The sequence below is a fragment of the Eumetopias jubatus genome, unplaced genomic scaffold (genome assembly GCF_037043125.1).
Source record: "Eumetopias jubatus isolate StellerSeaLion01/CBP00866 unplaced genomic scaffold, mEumJub1_p1.0 scaffold_1, whole genome shotgun sequence".
Taxonomy (NCBI): Eukaryota; Metazoa; Chordata; class Mammalia; order Carnivora; family Otariidae; genus Eumetopias; species Eumetopias jubatus.
Window position 1 is genome coordinate 7,568,822 of NW_028274807.1, and position 24,872 is coordinate 7,593,693.

Genomic DNA, 24,872 nt, shown 5'->3' on the forward strand with positions numbered 1-24,872 from the left:
TACTGCAGGGATGGTGTGTGCTGGGGCCACTCACTTGCCCCTGACAGGCCCCAAATACTGAGTATCAGATTTCAGAGAGTTCTGCTGATTCTATAGTGTTTGCTTATACCTACAAAGCTCTCTTTGTCTCTCCTCAATCAGCCAAATCTTGAAGTGATTACCCACCTTACAGTTTCACTGAAGATCTCAGTATCAATCCTTGCAACTCAGGTTGTTAGAATTCAGCAAAACAACCAGTTGGAAACATACCACCCCATCCACAGTAGGCAACTCTCGAGCAAAATCCTTGATTATTTGTGTTGCTGTTATTCAAGATTAATTCAGCACTCATGGGCCAGGTCTGTGGTGACACAGCAACTCAACCATGCTTTTGTTTTCACTTGGCGAAAACACTTGAGGGTCAAGCAAATGCTGCTTTGCTCCAAAAACATCAACCGCTAAATCCCCTAAGTTCCTTTGGATGCCTTGTGTAAGGGCCCACCCGGGATGTAGGATAGAGCCTGGGGAAGAAGACAGGCTTTCATTTTGGTCAGTCCTGGGTTTTACTCCTGGCTCTACCACTTACTAGCTATGTAACTTTGGGCAAGTTACTTAATTCCTCTGAGCCTCAGTTTTATCTTCTGTAAAATGGGGATCCTAACAATGCTTACCCATGTGAAGGAGATCTGATGTAATTATTCATTAGGACAATGAATATAAAGAACTTTGAACCAAATGAGGTACGTTTTCTTGGTCACTATGACCTTCTTTCAGGATTTCTTAATCCTGGCCACTCCCACATCTATTCTTTGGCTATTTGTCCCTACTTGGATGAGCAGCAGGGCTGTGAATTCTGTTTCAATCTTGGTGAGTGGCATTCGTACCCTTCTGTCCTTTCCTTCCAGGGTGATTGCTGCATGTCCTTTCTGCCTTCCTGATTCTTATCCTGTGTGCTCAGCTCCTGAATAATAGGCCCTAATGGAGTTCATCCAGACTTCCAGCCTTATGCTTTCCCTGGGTGATCCATTCTGCCCAATTTTGACCTATGTCACATTGAAATCAGCTCCATAATGACATTCCATGTTGTAAATTTAGGGGAATGTACACAAGAGCAGGAAGGAAAGCTGTAGATGGCTGAACTGGCTTCCTACTGGGTGAGGCACTGCACCTCGGTGAACAGTCCTTCTCTTGTAAAGTAGAGATGATCAGACATGTCCCACCTCCTTCACACTAGGTATATAATGGACTAGTAAATGTTCGACATTGTTGAAGTGTTCAGAACCCTACAAGCGTAGTATGGTTTTGTCCTCTGCAAATTCAACATGTGGCCAGAAGTCTTGAAGCATGTGTGTGTGTGTGTGTGTGTGTGTGTGTGTGTATGTGTTGTATGAGCAGAAGAAGGGTACTGGCAATAGAACATGCTACAACATGCTTCACATGTAGCAGGTCAGCCAGATGCACTGGGTGGAGAGGTAAGGAAAAGCACACAATGTGCTATATTGGTGTAAAACTGTGAGTCTGTTGTTTGTAGCAGACTTATGGTAGATCTTTAAATCACATGTAAAGGGAGTTTTTCGGAATGTGTGCTGTCAAGAGCAAGAGTTTCTGACAGACTCAGAAAGGCTAACTAAGAAGTACAGAGAGTGGTCCTTGGGTGAAAACACATTTGGGACCCTCAGATATACTACAGGCTAGGCCCTATAAGGGATATGTTAAATTCAAGTAAAGATATAGAAAATTTGGCAAAACAACTCAAATGAATAAGAATTTCCAGGACTTTTGCATGGACTTTTGCATGAAACATTAAACCCTTAAACTTGTTTGTCTGACATTTTTGAAGGCAGGTTACCAAAACCCAGGATTTCTGAGAAGAGAAATGACAGCTGCCAGGATGCCTTGTTTCTAGCCCAGAAGCAAGGCTTCCCGCGCTGCTGTGACAAATGCCCATATTCACTGCCCCAGGGATATAGTGTGGTGAAGGCTATCTTATGTCTTGGACATGGAGAGCTCAATTCTTGGCCAAGGTGACCCTACAAGGGCAAGCAGATTCTTGAGATAATGGGGTAGAAAAAAATATGGGTCGGAGAAATTCAGTGCAAATTGAAATTAATGAAATGTTTCCTGCTCCCAAGCCTCATTATTGTGTTCCAAATTACTGTGCAGTTTTTGGAAAACATTCTGTTTTCTTGCCCAGACAGCATCCTCAAATTTGACTTCTTACTATAGGCACCAGCCTTCTTTATTTCCACCTGTCACATTCTCGCTCAAAGAACAGAGTCTTGCCACCACTGAGAACATTGCAGTGGATGAGCCAAGATTCCAAAAGATAAGGTTCCAAAGAGACACTTGTTGTAGGCTTGGAGCTATGGCTGCTATTCTGTTGTGTGTGTGTATGGTTTCCTCAGCAAGGTGCTCCCAGGACAACAGCTGTCCCCAGTGCCTATCTCGGCTGTGTGGCTTTTAAATAGTTGTGTTGTTCCATAGTTACACCCAGACTGATGCCTTTAAGGGTTACGTAACCATGTGTTTTCTTTGTTTTAATCCATCAAAGTAAAAAAGCAATGGAACATGAAGGACTTTGGTAAGGGATGAGGTGCCGAAAGGATGTTGTTGAATAGTTACTCTATTCCTTAATCAGTGACGAAAATGAAATGATTGCTAGAGCATTAAGGAAAAAGAAAGAGATGAGACAGGGTCTCATTTCCTTTTCTTTGATTAAAATGGAAGGAAAAATACATTCTTTCAGTCCCTGACAGATAATCCCATCTCTACAAGGTTTTAGAACCTACTCAGCCCCAAATTATTGTAGTTGCTGTCATTGGAAACAGTCTCTGAGCTCTGATTCCTCTCTACTAGAAGGCCACTGTGACACCATTACCATTCCAATGAAATACAAAGAAACTCAAGACCGTAAAATGAGCTTTATTGTATTTGCTATTGTTTCACAGAGTAGATGGATTCATTATATAAACAGGAAAAGGAGGAGATACCTATAAAAACAAGAAATGCCTTGATGAATAGAGGTGCAGGTTTGTAGAACATGAAAGTACATATTTCAAGCTGATTGGTCATAGTCTGATTGGGCTTGGTGGTGACATAGCATATGTCATACATACAGCATAACATACGTATCTGTTAGTGTGAGATTTCCAACATCTACCAATAGTAACTCAATATTAAGAAATGCAAGTCATGATTCTGCTTAGGCAAATCCAAGCATAAAACCCGTTCAAAAGTCAGAGGGAAGCAGGACACTCATCTTGTGGCACAGTATAGCAATCAGAATAGTGCTGTATGTAGCAAGAGACTGAGGTGTAATCAAGATTTTGCTATGCACATGCTGCCAGGGTTTATAAGTAGTGGGACTGTTAGCTTGTAAAATCTGCATGTTATTTGGAATTTTGATCTCCATAATATTATCGTGAATTTGATTAAGTGGTATTTTGGAGTGGGTCCTTTTGGAATGGAGATGTCTGTTTACCAAAGCATACTTTTTGTAACTTACAATTCCATGACACCCTACAGAAATAATTCTTCCAAAATAGATCCAAGTTGGCTGTTATCCTGCCTTCCTGTCCTGCTTGCTATTTAATACTCTGTCAGCACACAAACACAGCTTCCTCTGGTGATCTGGAAGTTTGTTTTTGTAAAAAGCCCCTGATATAGTCATACTTCCTGTAATGATTTGATTTAATACAACATCCTTAATCTTAAGATTTGATTGCAGATGAAAGAACATAGTTAAATTACAGTGAATGAAAAAAATCACTCCTTTGAATTCCCCTCCAATCACCTTCTTGGAAGTTTTTTACTTTTTCCATAATATTAAGGACATTTGCAATAATAACAATAATAGTAATGATAAGCTAAGAGGTCATATTTCCTTGCTGAGAGTCAACAACTTCTGATTTATTATATTATTATTATTGTTATTGTTATTATTTTAGGGAATAGGTACTCTCTAATCAATTGTGGTACCTTCCTTGGAGTCTAATTTTGAGTGGGTTCTACCTTTACATTTTTGAGGGGTGAAACTGGGTATCTTCAGGGGCTGGGAATGCCTGGATACTAGATATGGTTTGACCTTGAATGAAGATAAGCCCCCGGTGCAGTGAAGTACACCATCATGAAGTGGGAGCTACTAAGCAAAAGCTTGGTGATGGACTCTTCGGTTGACTTCTCCATCTTTGGCTTTCATTGGGAATCCACCCTAACCATCAGCCTGATTCTCTGATGGGGATTGGGAACCAGGATTCCTGTATGCCATGTGGCAGAGGACTTTGAACCCACCATTCTAGGCCTTTCCTTGATAGACAGCCTCGAAGAACATGCCATTTTGCACTGCACAGAATGTATCAGGGTTACACAGAATGTTTCAGGTTTTGCTGAAATTTACTTTTACTAATGGGGCAAACCAGGGAAATATCCTTCTGGAATACTCCCTTTCTTTGTTGCCTGTTGTATGAAACCTGTTGCTTCCAAATGAAGGGACGTTTGTTTGTTGCTCTTCTAGCGATGGGCATAGCTTGGGATTAAGTGAGTACTCTCTGCAGGGCTGTCAGATTTAGCAAATAAAAATACAAGACATTAAGTTTGAAAGATTTTTCTAATTGGCTGTGCAGTTTTGTAATTTTTTTGGGGAAAAATGAATACAGAACATTTACAACATCTTAATAAAGTCCATACAGGATGAAGGACAAAAATCATTAAATACGAGACACATCCTGTAGACACAGCATGCCTGGCATTCTTCACTCTGGTATTATCATTACTATTCAGAGTTATATGGATTTACCTACACATATGACATGTTTGGCTTTTATACTCCTATGTCAATTATGTCCTTTGACTTCCACAATCAATTATTGTAATTTAGGAATTAACTATAAACTGCAATTACCAGCTGTCTCTTGGTTTTCTATTTTTTTTCTTTTTTTAAGATTTTATTTATTTATTTGACAGAGACAGAGAGAGAAAGAAGGAACACAAGCAGGGGGAGAGAGATAGAAGCAGGCTTCCCGCCGAACAGGGAGCCTGATGTGGGGCTCAATCCCAGGACCCTGGGATCATGACCTGAGCTGAAGGCAGATGCTTAACCAACTGAGCCACCCAGGTGCCCCTTGGTTTTCTATTTCTTATACACCAGCAACATACCAATTGAAAAATAAAAATCCCTGTCCCCAAATTTTGGCCATCTAAATATCCCCAAATTACTAATCTGAGTTAACTCTTTTTAACCCACAGGATAATTTGACTTAATAGAGTAGATAACAAAGATGAAGAAGAGCCAGTGAAGCACGTGTTAAATAGAAAGGAAATTGAGCTCAGCAGAACTGACAGAAGATGAAGATGAGATGAACTGGCTGAAGCCTTATTTCTGCCTCCTGTTTCTTTTTCATTAAGTATTTAGCAGAAAATTTCGGGGAAAAAGTTGGACTTAAGCCATCAGTGTTTCTTAAAGGCTAAGAAAATTGCTGTCCACAGGCCCGAGGAGGGGTGAGCAGCCCATTCTGATGAAAGATAAACTGAAGTTTACAGAGGTTTAAATGTAGGTAATTAATCAATTAGGAGTGAAATGTTAAACTTTAGACATTCAAGTGTGTCTTCCCAGAGGAAGAAAACTAAGTGCATCTTGGACCTATCTAGAGTCAAATGCTGGAATTCGAGTGCACGCCACAGAACATGGAAATCAGGACTTGAAATACTAACATTTCATTTAAAAAATACCATCCCAGCAAGCTTTGATAAAACAACCTGCATTCAAAATTACTTGCTTCAAATGTTTAGCAGGCAAAGAAAAGTCTAGCAAGAATGAAAAACCAAGATTGAGAGACTAGCAGTCTTCATGCTGCCACACGGTCAAATGTCTGACCCTTTGACTATAGTGACAAAATACAGAACCAAGCCCGAAGGTGAGGATGATCCTTTACTGAGCTACCAATGCAAAGGCCTAGGGCCTTCTTTGCTTTTTGTCTCTCTTTCCTTCTTTCTCCAGATGATCTGAGTGCTGAGGATCCAAGGAAGAGAGAAAGACTCATACAGGAGTAGAAGTGTCACTTATTTATAGATTTTAATTTACATTTAATGGTATCAAAATCACCATTAATTAAAATAGAAAATTCAATTAAAAAAAAGTCAAATGAATCATTGTTTAGAGTCATCTCAAAACCTGGTCCACTTGTTCATGGCATTTTTCACTTTTAGCCAGTTATTTTACATTTCTGGAGTCTCGTCTGGCGCTGTTAATATCCCTCTGCATGAGAAAGGGAACCAATGTGCGACTCCACCCCAACTCCAAAGGTGGCTCCTTGGGAGGATCAATGAGTGAATCTTGGCTATGCTGTCTGGGACCATTGACTACCAGATACCACGCACGTACAGTATATTTTCTTATTGAAATAAGACACAGCTTGCGGATTACACTGATTTACTGCTATTTACTTTGTGGTTTTTCAAACGGAACATGACATTTTTGAATGGTCTCACTGAGAAGGCCTGATGCGTTGGAAAAGTTTCAAAATGCAAAAGCCTTTTTGGGTCAACAACATTCCATTAGTTTGATTACTTCTTAGGTGTTGAGCATAAATCTGTTTCAGTCAAAAGACTATCCAGATTTAATCAAATAAGTTTGCCACCTAACATCTTTTGTTAGTATGTTAACACCAGAGTATTGTGTACAAAGTAATAATAAGTAAGGAAATGCTAACTTTCAAACCAGATGCAAGTTTAGAACTATTTACAGAATATTATATTACAGTATGGTTTATTGACTTGTACAAGTATTGGCTTTTAAGATACTGCATATTTGTTTTGTGTATACTGCAAAAGATCAAGTGATCAAGTCCTCCAGATTTGGCTGAAATAGATATACTAAATGAATAAACAAAAGATTTCTCCATCTCACACTACATCAGTGTATCAAATACAATGTAAGTATGCAAGATTCCTAATCTTGATCACATTCAAATTAGTACTGATGTAAATCCTGTGTAAAGAATTTAATAGTGCAACAGAAAACCTGTAAACATGCCTGTGGCATTATTTTCCTGTCGATTATAGCACAATAGACAATAAAAAAACCACATATAATAACTAAAAGAGCTAATGTCTAACTAAACTAATGTAATTTTTTAAAGAAATTAAAACAATCTGTCATTAAATTATCAACAGAAAGAGAGAAAACATTTCTGAATAATAAAAGAAAAAGCCTCTTGTGCATTGAAATTGCCCCTTAAACTTCTAGAACTAACTTTACCCCTGTTATTCTTACATCTGTGTTAGATGTTTGGCTCCAGGTCAGAGGTTTCAGCTACATCTTCTCTTCTACGGAAGGACATTTGAAAATGTGGTAGCATAAAGATATGACCACATTTTCTGTAATCCATAGCATCATTTCACTGATAACCCGAATCCAGATTAATTTCCCCTTTTTCTCTGAGCCCCTGTGTCCCCATTTTTATAGAACAAAGCATATGTGAGCACACTTGTTGACGACTTGCTGTCTTAATTGCAAACATCTTTCAATTTCCACAAGTATGCTCGAAAAGCCAGGATGTGCCTGCATGTGTGTGTGCGTGCCTGTGTGTACATGTATGTGGGTTCACGTGTACGCCTATGCAGTGCCTACCTACCTACAGTCACATTCTTCTTGAGTGAATACACAAGTCTGTCCTGGTTTGAATGAAATGAGAATTCACCTTTTGCACATTCAGCCAATCCCCGCCCATGTATATCCTTTGCCCACCAAAATGTGGTTCCTGGCCCCCAAGTTCTGCCAAGAGCAAAATGTTACCCCATACCACTCGGTTGCATGAGATTTATTTAAATACTGAGGGCATTCTTTACATATCATCAGATTATCAAATTTCGTTCATGCTTCAAGGAGTCATCTGTATATGAATTCATTATCCTCAGGTCTTCTTGTTCCTCATGGTCCCATCCAACCTTGTGGACTTCAACATCTGAGCAAATTTCCAATTGTAATGCGGCTTCATTTTCCTTTTGTGTTAACGATAGTCAACAAGCATGTGCTTAGCATGAGTGAGACAACCATTACTCTCAAGCAACTTTTTTCAATCTTGGGATATCAGTGGCAGTTCCTTGGCAAACAAGGTATTTTAATAGACAAGGAATGAAGTGGCTGACAAGAATATTGGCCCATAATAATAAGCTGAAGAAAGCAGGACAGGTCTGGAGGCCATGTGGGTTTGGGACCCTGAGGGTGCTGTGGCTTCAGAAAGTTCCCTTGAACACTTTCTTGAGTGGACATTTTTCAGACTTTCATTTGTCTGAAATGACTTGGAGGTCTTATGAAATTACAGTCTCTGGTTTCTCTAAGTCTGGGTGGGGCCTGAGAGTCTATATTGCTAATAAACTCCCAGATGGTGCTGATGCTGCTGGTTTGTGAGCTACATTTTGAATAGAAAATGGCTAGAAGGTTCCAACAAAAAAAATTACTGTGAACAAAAGAGTCAACTCCATTCGTGTCTGTTTTCACAACTGTTAACTCCTGATTTGTTCAATTTCACTCTGTACAATTAAATCTGATGAAAACAAGTAAGAATGGAATTATTATAATTTTATTATTTTTGTGAGTACAGAGTCCCCTTGACTTGCCAGATAGCTTCCAATAAAGATAACATTTTCTCTGCTCGAAAAGAGGGTGTTGTAAAGCAATGGCATAAAGGAATACTGAACCACATTTCAACTCTCAGCCCAACGTCTTTGATACTTGTTTTGAATAAATACCTTAAGTTATAGCTGATATCCTGTATAGAAATGCATTTCCTTTCAACACCAGCATTGCTAAATGTCTGTCCACCCAGCACAACATTATTTCAATTGTCCTACACCACGTTTTTGGAAAGATAGCCCCATTTTAGAAAATAGGAATTTTGAGAGTTTGCTTCAGACAAAGCATTTTAAAAAGGAACTTTCTCAAATGTGGAAATGTTTGCTTAGGTGCCAGATCAAAGGAAAAAAAATGGATTTTGTATGTCTGTATAGTTTTTTAGAATGAATCCACACATTTTCATTTTCACAGTGACCTTTGCATTCAAAGGGAGCTCAGATGTGGAAACAGCTCACAGAGTTAAACCTGAGGTGACCGCTGCCATCAGACGTTGCTCTGTTGTAACAAAAGAGTTCTCAGTTCCCTTTCCCTCTGATCCTCCTGCCTGTACTTCTCCTCAAGTTTTTGCTTCTCAGAATCTGCGCAGTAAAAGGTGCAATCTGGGCTCTTTCGGATCTGTTCAAACTGACTGAAATCAGCCACATACTTTCCATTTTTTGAGAGAGAAACCACAGGCACAAATTCAAAGCCCCAGAAGATCTCCTCTGGAATATAAGATGTGCGGCTCTGGCAGACTGCGCTGGTGGATTCCACGGTGGCATTGAGGAGGACCACAAGTTCAAACTCCTTCTCCTTCAGGTTTTGGGGTGTGAGATCTCTCAGGGGACTCGTCTCATCCAGTACGTGGTAGAATGTCATGGGCAAAATGAGGAAGGGGCTCTCCGAAGAGGAGTCCACATGGAATTTGACGGTGGCTTGGTTGAGCAGAATCTGCTCCCCTTCTTTAGTGACGTGGGTCTGGAGGAGTTTACCAGAGAGCTGGCACTGAATCAGGAGGCTCTTCCTCATGTTGGCCACCTGAATCACCAAGCACAACTTCCCGTTCTGCTTGGTGATGACTGCGCAGTGGCTGAACTTGATGGTCTCTGCCCGCTTTTTGGGTCTGGCGATCTTGGCCAGAAAGGTGCCTGTGATGAAGATCTCAATCAAGGTTGTGATGACCAACTGAGCAACCAACAGAAAAATGGCATGAGGGCATTCCTCCGTGATGGAACGGACTCCATAGCCAATGGTTGTCTGGGATTCCAGGGAAAAGAGAAACGCTCCAGTGAGAGAGTCCACTTTCATGATGCAGGGGGTGTGATTCGAAACATCCTCCCTCGGTTCTAAATCCCCGTGAATAAATGCAATGGCATAGTAGATCACTCCAAAAAGGAACCAGGTCATCACAAATGTGGCGGCAAACAGGGTGAGCTTGTATCTCCACTTCATGTCAATGACGGTCGTCCACAAGTCTTGAAGGTAGAGTAAGTATATGCCATCCACTTTGTCAATTCTCACATTGCTGTGCCCACTCTTGGACATGACTCGGGGTCTGTTGGTCTTGGGTCCAGCCCCTGCAGCGTGCTTCACCAGGGGACCACTGGACATGCTGATGTGAATGGCGTCCATTGTCAGGCTGTTGAAACCACCTAAGGAAATGGCAAAGAAAGACATTCCCTTACTGTCACATGTGGTAGAACATCCAGAGAACAGAAATAGGATAACCGTGTGAAATATGTAGGAATGCATATAGACGTATATAAGAAAGGAGAATTTGGAAGGCAAGACTAGTCTACTAGTACTTGAAGAAGACAGTAGGGTGGAGTGAGGAGCATGGACACTGGAGACAAGCAAACCTGGGCTAAATGCCAACTCTCCAGTTTATTTGCTGTGTGACCTTGGGCAAGCTATTTACCTTCTCTGGATCTCAGCTCCCTAATCTATAAAATGGGAACACAACTTACTCCTCAGGTTTTTGTGATGGTTAAATGAGATAATAACTAGAAAGTGCCAAAACAAAGCCTTATGCTCAAAAAATGATGCCAATCTTCTCATGAAATCACACTCACATGCATCTACCCCACTGAGTATTATGAATATACATGTATCGTCAACTAGCACAGATTTCCAATTCTAGAAAATTTAAACATAATTTGACTGAGCATAGGGTCAGTACTGATATAACGAAAATGTACCATCTATAAGATAGTTTTGATATAGCAATAGAGAATATTAATACCTGTCTTAAAAACTTTGGTAATATTAATAAAACTTTAAAAAACTTTGGTAATATTAATAAAACTTTTAAAAACTTACCCTTTTGTGTGACATTCTCTGCAACGGAAATTCATTTTCCCCCCAATCCAATGAATAATTTAGAATCCATGACCTCTCTTAGTTCTTGATGACATTGGAAAGGACTAACTTACCAACCAACGAACAACAAACACATAGTGAATAATTAGACTTTATTAGTAGTTGGTTGATATGCTGCTTATCAAAATGTCATATTAGGTATGACATTTAGGAATGTCACAAAATTTCTGCTTTACTCCTTTAGAACTGACTAGAACCAACATAGGAATCTCTTGAAAAAAAGCTAAAAACAAGTAGGTAAGTATAGGCACCCAACATTGTGGCAGAACAGACCCACTTAGAAGCTGGACTTCCATGCTAAGTCCCAGGGAACGCTCCCCTCTGCATCAACAGACCGGAACAAGCTGGGTGTGAGGCCATATGGCATCTTATACTACCTGCCTGGTGACTGAAATCAGTCACCCTACATTCCTTGGAAAAGATAATGTGAGTGATTACAGGGTAACTCTACCTGGTTGGCATCTTTTTTCCCACCTCATTGGCATTTTAAGGATAAAGGAAAAATTCCTTCTTTCAAAAGGACCTGGATACAGTGGTCTGTGATTCATGCAATAACCTTTGCTGTTAGAGCAGCATTATCTCAATAGAAGTTTTGGAAGCAATCTTCTGGGCAAACTTTTTCAAGGAAACTGAAACCATCCATCAGAGGCTAACACTTGTTGAGGATGCAGGGAGTTGTTGTGCTTTTTAATTTTCCTGTTATATTAAGAGCGTGTCATTTACTGAATTGCCCTTGAAATGATTTTTTTTTTCTTGGAAAGGAAAGTTACTTTTTCATTTTCATTGCAAAGAAGCACCCTAAGCTATTGAGAATTTATTTTCTTGTTGAAGCCTATTCCACTTATTTGGAGATCAGTTTAGAAGAAAAATACAGGATATAACTGATGAGCATAGGCTTTATCAGCTCCTCAGTGGCACTTCTCAGTAACCAAGAGGAAAGTGACCACCACGAAGGACTGGGAACCAAACGCCATGCCACCATGCCCAAACACCTAGTCAAGCTCAGATCACGAGCACTGCCAAAAACAAATGCAGCTTATGTACAAGTAAACACATGCACTTTAAAAAGAAAGAGAGAGAGAAACTGCTAGAAGAAAGTCATGCCATTCAATCCACTGAAATAAAAACAGAGGCATAAGTTTTCAAGTGTGAGTGACATACAAGTGTCCTGCGGGCATGAGCGAAGCTCCAAGTTCAATTGGCTGCCAGATTCTAAAAAACTTGGCCCTGTTTACATGAAGGCAATGCCATGAAGCTTCTGTTTTAACCTCTCTTTAAAAGGGGCAATGGGCCAGGCTTTGGGATGAGCTGGATTCTTTCCCTCTTTCTGCTAAAAGCTCTTTTGTTACATTTCTGCATATCCAGTGTTGGAGATAAGGACACCAATAGCCACCCGAGATTGGTGGTCTTAAAGGGGGAACAAGGACCTAGAACCTCTGGGGTGGGGGGGTCTCGGTTTTAGCATCTCATTGTGGAAAAGAGTGGCTGGTGGACCACACTCAAAGAGTAAACACCTTTTCCCTCCCTCTCAACGCCCTGTGCCCTCAGACTGTTTACTACCTGGTCACTCCCTCAGCAGGTCAGAAGGCGTCTTCTTCAAGGCAGGTGGGACGTCCTCGCTCCCCTTCACCCACCTGGCTACATGAGATTCTGCTTCTGCCTGAAAGAAAGAGGTACGCGTGGAGTTCACAGGTGTTTACAAAGAGACTGACCCAGTGAAACCGACCCTTAACTGGTCCCCCCAGGGCTAGAGCCCTAACATTCACCTTACAATCCCTGATCATCTGGCATGGTGCCCAGAATAGACCAAAGGCTCAAGGAATGTTTTAAGAATTAAATTGAAGCCCCAATCACTGCCTTCCCTATAGAATTCCCACCCTCTGGAGGGAGCTTAATAGTAAAACACCCTGGAAAGAGTGGGTTAACTCACCCCCATTGAGGCCCACTATCAACTGGCCAGCAAACAGGGAGGCAGGAAGGGGAAGTGCAGAGGAAGTAAACAGTGAGCATTGGAAGGGAAGAGTCTAGAATATTTTTACCGCCTGTGGAAATGCATTATTACTGTTGAGTCACAGAACATCAGAGCTGAAAATATTGTCAAACCCGAGGCATCTGACACGCATTTTTCAAACAAAGAGATAAATCTGGAGGTTGACTGGTCTGCATCACAAAGATGGTTCATGGCAGAAAGAAAAATGTCCAAAGTCTTTAAAAGCTAGACTGGAGTTCTTGTCAGTACACCACAAATGCCTCTTTAGCCTCCAAAGTTTAACATAATCTGTTCTAAATTCAAAGGGTTCTTTCGCCTCCTGCTTTTCTGGAGTTCTTCTTCCTAAGATATATATCTGTAGATCTCTCCACATTTTTGTCTGTCTTACACCCAGGTGTATACATACCCTTCACACTTCCTTTCTGATCCACCAGTTACTGTAAATAGTTACAATAAGTACTCTCTGATCATGCCAATAATCCCCGTTATCAACCTGGATAGCCTCTCGCACACTAGATTCCCCCAGTGTGTTTGCAGTGTTTGGCAAACGATTTCTTATCCATTTGCATCTGCAACTATTATCACTGTAATCATCATCTGCGAAGATCCAGCATCTCCTTCTTTGTACTCATCAATCTTACCTGTATGCTTTATCATTTACACTTCATCATATGCTCTGAATATACGGTATTGTATTCTGCAGCAGACTTTCTTCGTGAAGTCTACTTCATTGTTTATACACATTCATTTCATATAATTTTATGTCACTACCTTAGATTTTTTTTCCTTAGTGATTCTGCAATCTACTTGGCTTCACTTCTAAAATGTTAAGAAATAAGAGCAGTTTCCAAAAGCTAAGTTTGGAAACAACACTAAAAGATATTCTCTAAATTCCCCTCTCCTAATCCCACAAATAAGCAATATTCCCTAGAAACCATTATAGTTTTCTTTAGTCTCTGGAAATTGTATTTATTTCTCCAGTTTTCACTATATTGTTCCAGCCCGTGGGTTGGGATTGTAATCTTAGAACGGTGTTATCTTTATTGAGGTGAAGTCCTTGAAACTACTGAATGGAGAGGGCAACATTCCTCTCCTACTTCAAGCCAATAACACACACATGGAATGAAGTCATTTTGCCTATGCCGTGGAGCATTTGTTTTCTGAAGATAAAGGAAAGAAAAACATATTTTTGAAGCAGAACGAAAGAGTAAGCACATTGAAAAAGGTATTTAGCTATATGAAGAACTACACATCCAGTCTTGGGGACAAAACAATGAGAATGGAAATATGAAAGGGAGTTCCCATCATTTCCTCAGGGAGGACAAAATTCTGTCAAAGAAAGAGGGTCTTAGGAGAATGGATGATCAAAGAAATCAGCCGCACTGAGCTGGAACACCCTGTCCTATCAGAGAGAAACCAATCTATAAATGACCAGAAAGCCACTGACCAATTAGAAGAAATATGTATGCAAATAATAAGCATGAATAGAGTCAGAATAGAGTCAGAAGTTGTCCAATGTGGGAAAGATGCAGATAAATAATAACAAGGACAATAATAAAATAAAGATTCAGGTAAGTTATAATCATCATCATAAATAGTTAACACTACAGCACTGTAATCATTGTTCTCATGCCTTCCATACATGAACTTAATTAACCCTCATACCAACATCATGAGGCAAGTGCCATCATTATCCCCATGAGGAGGAAACAGGCACAAAAAGGTTAAGCGACTCACCTAAGTTCCCAACAGCTGCACAATGTGAAGCCCCCATGCCTACCCTCTCTGCCCCTTGACAAAGGTGCTCGAGTTTTAGCTGCATCAGAATCACCTGGAAGGGTCAGAGTTTCTGATATCAGTAGGTTTGGGACGGAGCCCAAGAATTTGCACATCTAACAGCTCGCAGATCTAATACCACACTATGTCATCTAACTACCACAATATGATATACAGTTCAAATGACATCAATAGCTTTTCTCTTCTTGATGAAGACCCTTATCCCCTCACTTCCCCGGAACATTCTAAAATAACACTGTTGCACACAGGTAGTGAAAACGTCTGGTTGTTCGTTTTCAGAAATGTCCTATCTCCACCATCCTCATAGATGAATGCCAATTACCTAGTGGGCCAATGATAAGTACTGATTTTTTAAAGCATTAAAGAATGATTTTTTCCCCCTCCTAGTTAGTACAACACTGATTCCTTCTAAAAACTTAGTGCTCCGTTGAGTCAAATTTTGGGAGTTTTCAATTTGCCCATCATGATAAAAACTTCATTCTGTGTTCCCTGGTGGGCAGAAAAATAACCAACTTTCATCTACAGAAAAATAGCTAATAACAAAATAGGGAGGAGGCAGAGTCCTTCAGCCAAAGCTCAAGTGACGTTATTCCACGTAACTTCAAAGGGGATGGGGAGGCATGAAGTAATGAAATCCAAATCAAGCTATAACTTTGGATTTCCAGATGAAAATTGCAATTTGAGGGTATCTGACTTTAAAGCTCTATCAAAACAGTTTCCTGTTTGTAGGAAAAGTTGCTTAAAAAGCTTCTTTGGACAGCAAGTATTTCTAACAAAACAGTTTTTGCATGATCTCTTAGCTATGAATCCAAAATACCTGGATTAAATTTCACATTAAGGAACCATGCGTTTAACTAGTAAGTAGAAAAAGAAATGCTCGACAAGAATGTACTTGGGGTTCACTGAACTCAAAGGGTTTAAAAATAATTGAAAATAAAATCAGCGAGGCTTGGCTATCCTTTCTTTGGATCCTGTGACTGTGGCCACACAAATACATGTGCCGGGACCTTTGGCTCTGGCCTCATGCCATACTCTGCCCTGCTCTTCAAAGTAGTCTACTACTCGCTTCAGTGGCTGGTCTGACTGTTCTTTATGAAGTCGTCAATTCCATCCATGTCAGCTGAGGACATGGTTGACTTTGCCAAGGTGACCTCAGAAATGGGCATGTCTACTGAAAAAGAAGAAGGTGGACAAAGTTGACTCTCAGCAGATTCCAAAGGGTGGCTCCATAGCTCTTATCTGTCGGGGAAATGACTTTTTCCTTCTGCAAACCCATTTTTCCCATCAGACCATTGGGGACTGAGGATGGTTAGGAAGAATGACAGTTTCTGGGAAGCTGTAGAATTGGTCCTTCCTGTCCGTAAGAATCTTAATGATCTGAGGGGAAGCACCAGTGGAGATGATGGGAAATTTGCAACTGAGTTTCCTCTACCTTGCTCCGTGTTTTGAGGATAAGAAGTTGGATCCAAACTGACAAAGCTAGGGTCATTTTTGGTTGTTTATAGCTGATTGTGGCTTCCAGGTATTTGCTGCTCTTCTCTGCTGGGTCCATCTATAAGGAATCCTTCCTTGGGCCTGTCCCTGGGGATGGGGGTGGAGAATCTGTTTTCATCCTTTTGGGTCAGATGTAGTCACATGACTGTGTTGGCCAATGGGGTGTGAGCTGCAGTGACTCACACCACACCTGAAGAGAGGCATCAGACTCATGGCAGGGTCTCAGGTGGGTCTCAGATGGGCTGTTCCTTCTTCTGGGGAATGGGGAGAGGGGGGCACCTGCAGCCCAGCTACAGCTAAGCCAAAGCTGACTTGCAACACAAGTGACAAAAAACTCTGGTTGCTTAAGCCACTGGATTCTTGGAAGGGATTGTTACTGAGGCAAAATCTAGTGAAAGCCTGACCACAGGGACACTCTTACTACATGTTTTTGTGTCTTAGGATTATATGCCTGACCTAAATGATACGGTATTTAAAGGAAATATGGAAAGTCTTGAAATACCCTAATGTAAACTCTGAATGTTGGTCTATGACTAAACACAGAATAGAAAAAGAAACCCAAATCTAACAAGATTCAAGTAGGAAGAAAGATTTGCTTGACCTCTAAGGACAACATAGGAAAGGCAAATAAATTCTCGTTAAATTGCTTCTAAATCAACATTTAAGTTTATCTTGACAAGACAACTTTTCAGGGCGATAAAAGGGCCTTAGATGCTATCACTCTAATATTCTGTTGAACAAGAAGCCCTTAGTTAAGGTGATGAGAGACACACGTTATCATTATATCACTGACAGCTTTCATTTGGGTAGGGGGTACTTAAAAGGCAACAGGAACTTTCCAAAGCAACAGACAATATGGTATTTAATCTTTCTTTTTACCTTGTGAAGAAAGTATTTGCTCAATTTTCTAAATGAGGAAACGAAGCTTAGAGAGATGAGATAATTCACACGTGTTCATAGAGTTAATCCATGGAGGACCTTGTTGGCAAGTCAGATCTATCTGTTTCTATAGCTGAGTTCCTACCTAGCCACTGTGCCCCTTGGTCATCAAATTCCACTCACAAAGAGCATCTCTACTCATGATGAACTTTGATGCAGCATAAGGTAAGTTCCTCCTCACTACCTGTTAGTATCCATTACAGAATAAATAGTTATATTTGATTTATTGTTGATACCGTGCCAGACCTTATAGAGGTGTCATATATTAATTTAATTCTCACATCGATTCTGAAAGAGGTACTGCTATTGTTTGAGGATTCCGGGTTAGGAAACTATGATACAGCACAAGATTTGCTTGAGCCTGTACCCCATGTCTCTCATCTCTAAACCAAGACTTCTCTAACTTCAGCGGCCATCAGAATCACCCAGAGGTCTTGAAACATGGCTGGGTCCCACCCAGAGTTTCTGATTCAGTAGGTCTGGAGGGGAGCCTGAGAATCTGCATTTCTAATGAGTTCCCAGGTGATGCTGACTCTGCTGGTATTGAGACCACACTTTGAGAGGATGATCTGCACTATGCACCACTTAATGAATTATAAAAATACATAGGAAATTCACAAGCACATAAATCATAAATCGGGTCATCTCAAAGTTCAGTCTCACTACTTTCAAACAAAGGAATGGGCCCTTTGGTGTAAGAAAGAAGAGAAAGTCAATGGGTTTAAATATATAAGTACGGTAGATGTCCGGTAGAGTTTTCAATTGCCAGAAGTGTCCTAGGGGATAGAAATTTAAGTACAATATTGTGGGGAAAAATGAGAAATTTAGGGGAAAAGGAAAGCAATTGGTTGAAAATTGCCCAAAAGTTTCTTCACTGGATAGTGGGTATCATCCTGGAGTGGATTTCAGGGTTCACTGGCCAAGAATGTCGGAGGCCTAAAGAGTGAACTTGGACTCTATGGCTGAGTGAGCGGGAGCTGAAGGGCTTTAGCTGTCCTTTGTTATGTTTTCCCCCAAGTGTATGGTGCAGGCATTTCACAAATAAAGGGATTTGTACTCAGATGATTTTGGGAAGATTTGCCTACCAAACATCCAAACAGCTCATGGTCTGCACCCATTGGAGACTGACGCCTCACGGCTGTATACTACAGCTTCTGAGAAGTCCTGCTGAACTATATCTGGCATTTATGTAACATTTGAGAACACTTTGAAGAGTGCTAGTCCAGTCTAAATTTGCACTGGGCGAAAAGAGGATCAAAAAGTTGCGTGACTTGTTCAAGGTCATTGAGCCAGTGGCAGGATTAGGGGAGGAAGCAAGGCTTTGTGCTTCTCAATCCGTTTGACAGGCAGGTATCTGTGTTTGTTGTCACAAAGTATCTTGAGATGAACTACCCGACTCACTGGATACTGATGACAAAGTAGCATAGAAGTGGGTGAACCCATCCCCCCCAACAATTGCAGCATCAGCACCACCTAGAAGCTCATTTGAAATGCCAATTCTTAAGTTTCCCACTTCAGCTACTGAATCAGAAGCTCTGCAGGTGCTACCCAAAACCTGTCTTAAAAAGAACCCAACTTCCCAAAGGATTATGTGGCCAGAGTTTGTCAGTGATGGCTTGGTGGGTTGGCGATGTCTTTCTTTTGGAAACCAGCGACTACTCCTTTAAAGACAAATCCCACATTTTGCATTGCATGTGAGTGCCTGATGATCCAATTTGCCTCCGCGGTCAAATATTTAGCCTTCTCCCTATGTTTCCATTCCATTATTATTGTTTCAAATTCCATAAGTACTAAAAAAATCCCTTTCTGTCTCTAAATGTGGTTTGCATAGTTATACCCTTTCTTCCTCAATGCAGATTCTTTTTAAAATGTTTTTCATTCTGTAGAACATCAACTTTTCTCTACTCGGCAAAAACAAGTTTAAACAGGCACAGGGTTCAACGGGAGACTCATTTTCCATTTTCCATGGCAAAGAATCTGAGCACTGGAATAAGGCAGAGGTATCATTTGCAGAATATTTTTGTAAGGACAGTTTAATTTCAAGGCCTTTATTTGTGAAAGAGCTGGCTAACCTAAATAAAACATTATACATCTGTCTGTTGTTACAAGTGACCAACTTCAGCTGAACGTTATTACTTAATAACAGCTAACTTTCCTATAGAGTAAGAATGTGCAGCAGCTAAACAGCAAATGGAAATTTCCTTTGGTTTACCACCCTTGATCTCTCCGTGCTCCAACATGTGAAGAACTTGGGTAATAAGCATACTCTCCCCTCTAATCACAGCATGGCTTGGACATGCATTGTTGTGGAATGACTGGTAAAACAGGAAAATTTATGTCTGAGGGGGGAAAAAAAAAAACCCAAGGCGAATTGTGTTGCGGTAGCCTCCCTAACGACACTGCCCCCGACTTTCTCTTCAGGGAAGAGATTTCTTTAACTAGCTCATGGACACTCTCTTACTATTCTTGTCTGGATTGGTTCAAATGTAACACAGAGAAGGTGGCTTAAAATTGTCCCCTTCAGATTTCAGATAAGGAGAAGAAAATGCAGAGCATTTGGGTTTGTCTGACCGTAACCTGGAATAAATCGGAACGGAAGGCATCTGTTTTTGCAGACAGGGCTTGTAGAGAAACAAATATTTTATTTGGTGTATTCCGTTTAATAAAACTCAAACTGAACATAGGTGGAGCATTAAAAGAAGAAGAGAAAAATGGGAAGCAAGCCAGGACATTCGTTTTCTCTAACCTTTATCTCCCTGCTTGAGAAGTTGCTTGAGACTAGAGCACTGTGTTGTTATAATGTATCATTATATAATTTGCAAAATTTCAAGTTGATTTTCCCGTAATTTGCAAAATTTCAAGTTGATTTTCCCGTTAATAAATCTGTCACTCACCAAGACATTGAATCTACCACCTTTAACCACTCACATCTTGCTTTGCCTCACATTTATAATATTTTAACTCTAATAAAGGCATGGAAATATAGAAAAAGTATCACATTATAAATATACACACCGATTGCAGGCTGGCTTCTTTTTCCAGCTGCAAGCTGACTACTTTTTCTTCTGCTTAGAATTAATTTGGAATTGTTGGTCTCTATCAGTTGATGATTAATGGCCTTTGGTGTGATTCACCTGGACACAAGAGTGGAATTCTTGTCCTTGGTGATTTCCACGCTCATTATTATCATGATTGGAACCTTGTCTCAGACAAAGGACATTAGGACTTTTGCTTGATTTGGATTATTTAACAATGGGACAAGTGTCAAAAGGTTTTGAAATTCAGTTTCACTCTCGGTCTAAACTTTGACCACATTCTCTGATAGAGAAACTGGATATCACGGTATCTCAAGGGGACACAGTTTATACCCAGATTCTTGGATCTTTGGTCAGTTTACTTGAAGAACTGGTCATATTTCTGAGTTGTCTACTGGTCCCAAAGTTGAAAACATAGATGCTTATGATCACTGAGTGATAATAAGAAAATCTCAAACTTCACAATCCCTTCCCAGTCAATTAAAGTCCGAGACCTTTGGTGGTTAACGAGTCTCCATCAGTAAACAGTGTAAGGAGACACTTTCTAGCCATCTATAGTTAGTTAGCTGGAGGACTACCAGCCCAATTTCAGTGTTTTTAGGGTTGCTAGGTAAAATATGAGATGCCCAGTCAAAACTGAATTTCAGGTGGATAATAATTTTCCAGTATAACTATGTCCCATGCAATATTTGATATGTACTTATACTAAAAATTACTCGTTTTTATCTAAAATCCGTATATATGTACTATATAGATATAGTATAAAGGAGATCTATGTATTTTTTAAAGATTTTATTTATTTATTTGTCAGAGAGAGAGCACAAGCAGGGGGAACGGCAGACAGAGGGAGAAGCAAGCTCCCCGCTGAGCAAAGAGTCCAATGCAGGACTTGATCCCAGGACCCTGGGATTATGACCTGAGCCGAAGGCAGATTCTTAACCGACTGAGGCACCCAGAAGTTCCAAGAAGAACTATATTTTTATTTGCTAAATCTGGCATCCTTAGGGAAGAGCAAATGTATGCTCAAGAGTAGCTCAGAAGGTCAAAAAATTTAAAGACGGGGTTTCATGTACAGATATTATTCTTAGGAGAACAACCATCCAGACTTTCCCAGTACTAGGAACCCTAAAGACAAATGTAATCATTGTGGGTTGAGAGTGTGGCCATTTCATGCATGGCTCACCAGAGCGGTCAGAAAGTCTAGCTAGCTAGTCTCATTTTTAATCTTTCAGCTTGGTGGGGGGGGGCGGTCCTTGACCATTTTTGTGTTGTGGTCCTTTGGGTCGGACTGCCTTCTCAGAATGGGTTTAAATAGATAAAAATAAGCTAAAGGGGGTTACAAAAGACACCAGTAATATTAAAATGCACTCATTAAAGCCTTTTAAAAAAACCCAAACTGGGCTTCTCTTTTAAGCATTAATTAATAAGTGTTGGTATTTTGAAGGTGTGCTGAACAGAAACCTTATTTCAAGATGTCTGAAACAAATGAATTGTGAAGTGGAAAAACATGACTCCTGCTCTGTCCAAGTCACAGTTGCGGCTGGTAGGATTGCAGTGTGTTCACCGTTCATAGTAAAAAAAAAAAAAAAAAAAGTATAAATTTTAGTTAGAGGTGATTGACCACAAACCGCTCCTCCCCCTGCCCCAGCCTAGGTCATGGACACCCCTTAGTTCTGCCGCTAATCTCTCCAGGCTCCGTGGACCTGGGTTTAAGCCCTGTTGTGAATGAGGCTCTGAAGTGTAGTGCTTCTGATCCTGTCACAGAAATAAGGCCAACATCTTGAATCCCCCTTGCCTGATTGCCCCATAGACACTCTTAACATTTTTAGCAATCCTTGTTTCTTTTAGAAGAATATCCAGGATCCCTAACAATTAGAACCACAGTTCATTCTTTTCCAGCAGGACATCACTGCATGGCCCAGCATTGGCAGTGACCATGCACAAGTGCATGGGGACTGGAACGGCAGTACCCCTGGGTAGACAACCCAATACCCCCGACTCGGAAGCGATGGTACAGTTTCTTCTTACATGGAACCAAAGGAGGAAAAGATAGCTCAGACACACACACAACCCTCTGTCTTCAGAGCCTGCCACATTGCACTTCTCAGAATTGTGAAGCTGGATTTTTACAGCAAATATACTTTCAGTAGCACCCAGCTTTATCTGACTGTGATTTCCTCCTCATTCTTACCAGGAAGAAAGAAAGCTACTCATCTACAGAGTAGTTATCCCCAGAACACTCCCCTTTGTAAATCCTCCAACAGCCCTCACTGCTGACAGGACCAGTCCTGCCCACCTCTGCAAAGCTAAAGACTTGATTAAGCCCGGGCTCTCCACTCCCTCTTTATCTTTGTTCCCTTCCGGATGTAGCCTGGGTGCATACTTGCCTTTTTCCTGTGTACTCAGTGCCCTCCGAGCTCCTAGTCTTGTATACACCATTCCTTCCTAAAGATTCTCATTCCCCCTTCTCCGTTAACTCCCATCTGTACTTTAAAAGTCAGGTTGAATATTACCTCTTCGGTACTTAAAAACAAACAAACAAACAAACAAACAAACAAACAAAAAAACCTACAAGCCTTTCTTCAGAAACATCACAAAGGTTAAGAGTACAGAGTTCTCCTTCTGTTAATAGTAACTGTGTGACTTTCGACAACTTACTTAACCCCTCTGTGCCTCAGTTTCTCACCTGCAGAATAGTGACAGTAAGAATTCCTACACATGATAGGGTGGTGTGAGGTTATAATACATAAAGCACCACAACGCTCTGCCTCCTCCCGCTAATTATTATATAAGAGCTATTGTCATTTTGTGCTTGCAAGAACCAAAACATACAATATATGACTTACCAAAAAGAATTATGTTTAACAATGATAACAGCAGAGGGTTAATATTTTGGTTATAGAAAGTTCTTGCAAGTTAATAAAAAACCATTGCCCCTAAAACAGCAACTTTTATAAACATACACCTCAAAAAATGAAAAACCTGGAAACTCTGAAGACATTTTGACAGTGTTTGTTCGTTCATTTGCACACCAAGAAATTACTGAGCACCTGTTATGTGCTAGGCCCTGCACTGGGTGTTGGAGATCCAGCAGTGAATAAGACGAGCTTGGTCCTTGCTTTTGTGTAGTTTATAGTAGAGCAGGGAAGGGAGGTATTAAATAAATCATTAGATGAATTTTTAAAGATATTTGTGGGAAGAATTAGGGAGACATTCAAGAATGGATGAGAAAATAGAACATGGGGTGTGTAATACATCCTAGTCTGGGATCTCAGGAAGGCATTAAAGTGGAGACATAAAGAATACAGAGCACTAGACAGGTTAAGGAGGCGGGCTAGGAGTGAGATGAGTGTTCTGGGCAGAGGGATGCATGGCGTTTGCAAAGGCCCCAGGCGTCACAGAGCTTTTACCTCCGGGAAGTAGGGAAGGACACTGAGTAGGAGGAGTAGAGCAGGGTCCGGCAGGAGCTTGGAGCAAAGCTGCACCATGCAGGGCCATCAGCCCCATCCTGAGGGAACGAGAAGCATCTCAGGGTTTCAATCAAGGAAGAGAGGGTCAGACTTGCTTTTAAAGTCATCATTTCTGGGACACCTGGGTGGCTCAGTCATTAAGCGTCTGCCTTCGGCTCAGGTCATGATCGCAGGGTCCTGGGATCGAGCCCCGCATCGGGCTCCCTGCTCCGCGGGAAGCCTGCGTCTCCCTCTCCCACGCCCCCTGCTTGTGTTCCCTCTCTCGCTGTGTCTCCCTCTGTCCAATAAATAAATAGCAGCTTAAAAAAATAAAGTCATCATTTCTGACACAACATGCAGAATGAAGTAGAAGGACGCAAGCATAGATGCTGGAAGTCTGGTTAGCTGATGCTTTCAGCAATCCAAGATGTAAGTCCCGATGCCAGGACAAGGACAGCATCCGCGGACTGAGAGGAGCCAGGGGCTCTGAGTTACCTGTTCCAGATAGTCAACGACACCTCTAACAGGTGGGGGGGTAGGTGAGGTCTCAAAAATGGCTCCTGCCCTCCTGGCATGAAAATGAGGTGGATGGGATGGGGGTGAGGGGTTAAAGGGAACATACTGATGCAGAGGACACTGGATCTTCCGCTGGAATTTAAAAATCATTCATATGTTGTCAGACCCCATGCTCTTCGAACATTTTGATATTTTATGTGTGTGGAGCTCACTCTGGCACACAGTCTCAATACAGAAAGAGGGCCCGGGCCCTCCAGGGGTGAGGTCTGAGGGAGGGCTCTGTGGGATGCAGAGGGCAGGTCTAAGATAAGACCTGGGGCCTGGGCTGATGTTCACAAGAGAGAGCTGGGCAGGAGGGCCGCCTTTAATGTTGAAGGCTGCAAACAGAATTTGAAACATGTAAGTGGGTGAGATTCTCCCAGACATGGAGTATGGGAGAAGCAGGCCCAGTCTGAGCCTTGGGCAGCGTAGGCGCCTGGCAGAGTAGGAGACCCGGGAACCACGGGTCCAAGGAACACAGCTTTTTACTGGTCGGGTCAACAAAGATTTTTAAAGACATGTCAATGGTTCATACTGACAAGCACGCAGAGGTGAATGGCTTCATATACGGCTTTTGAGAGAGTCATTTGCTGTAGCTTTTTCTGGTGCCAGTTGACAATATGCTCAAAGTTTAAAGCAATTTA

General features: G+C 41.1%; 1 protein-coding gene across 4 annotated transcripts in view; it reads right to left on the reverse strand.

Annotated features, from left to right (window-relative positions):
- Window positions 1-2,881: 2,881 nt before the first annotated feature.
- The window catches only part of KCNJ15 (potassium inwardly rectifying channel subfamily J member 15), a 79,719-nt gene continuing 57,728 nt past the window's right edge, over window positions 2,882-24,872 (reverse strand). For all 4 annotated transcript variants that reach the window (XM_028095380.2, XM_088023879.1, XM_088023877.1 and 1 more), the window contains 2 exons: window positions 12,530-12,629; window positions 2,882-10,242 (listed from right to left, as the gene is read on the reverse strand). In XM_028095380.2, coding sequence (XP_027951181.1) covers window positions 9,095-10,222 — 1,128 coding nt within the window. In that variant the 5' untranslated portion in view covers window positions 10,223-10,242; window positions 12,530-12,629 and the 3' untranslated portion in view covers window positions 2,882-9,094. The remainder of the gene's footprint in view (window positions 10,243-12,529; window positions 12,630-24,872) is intronic.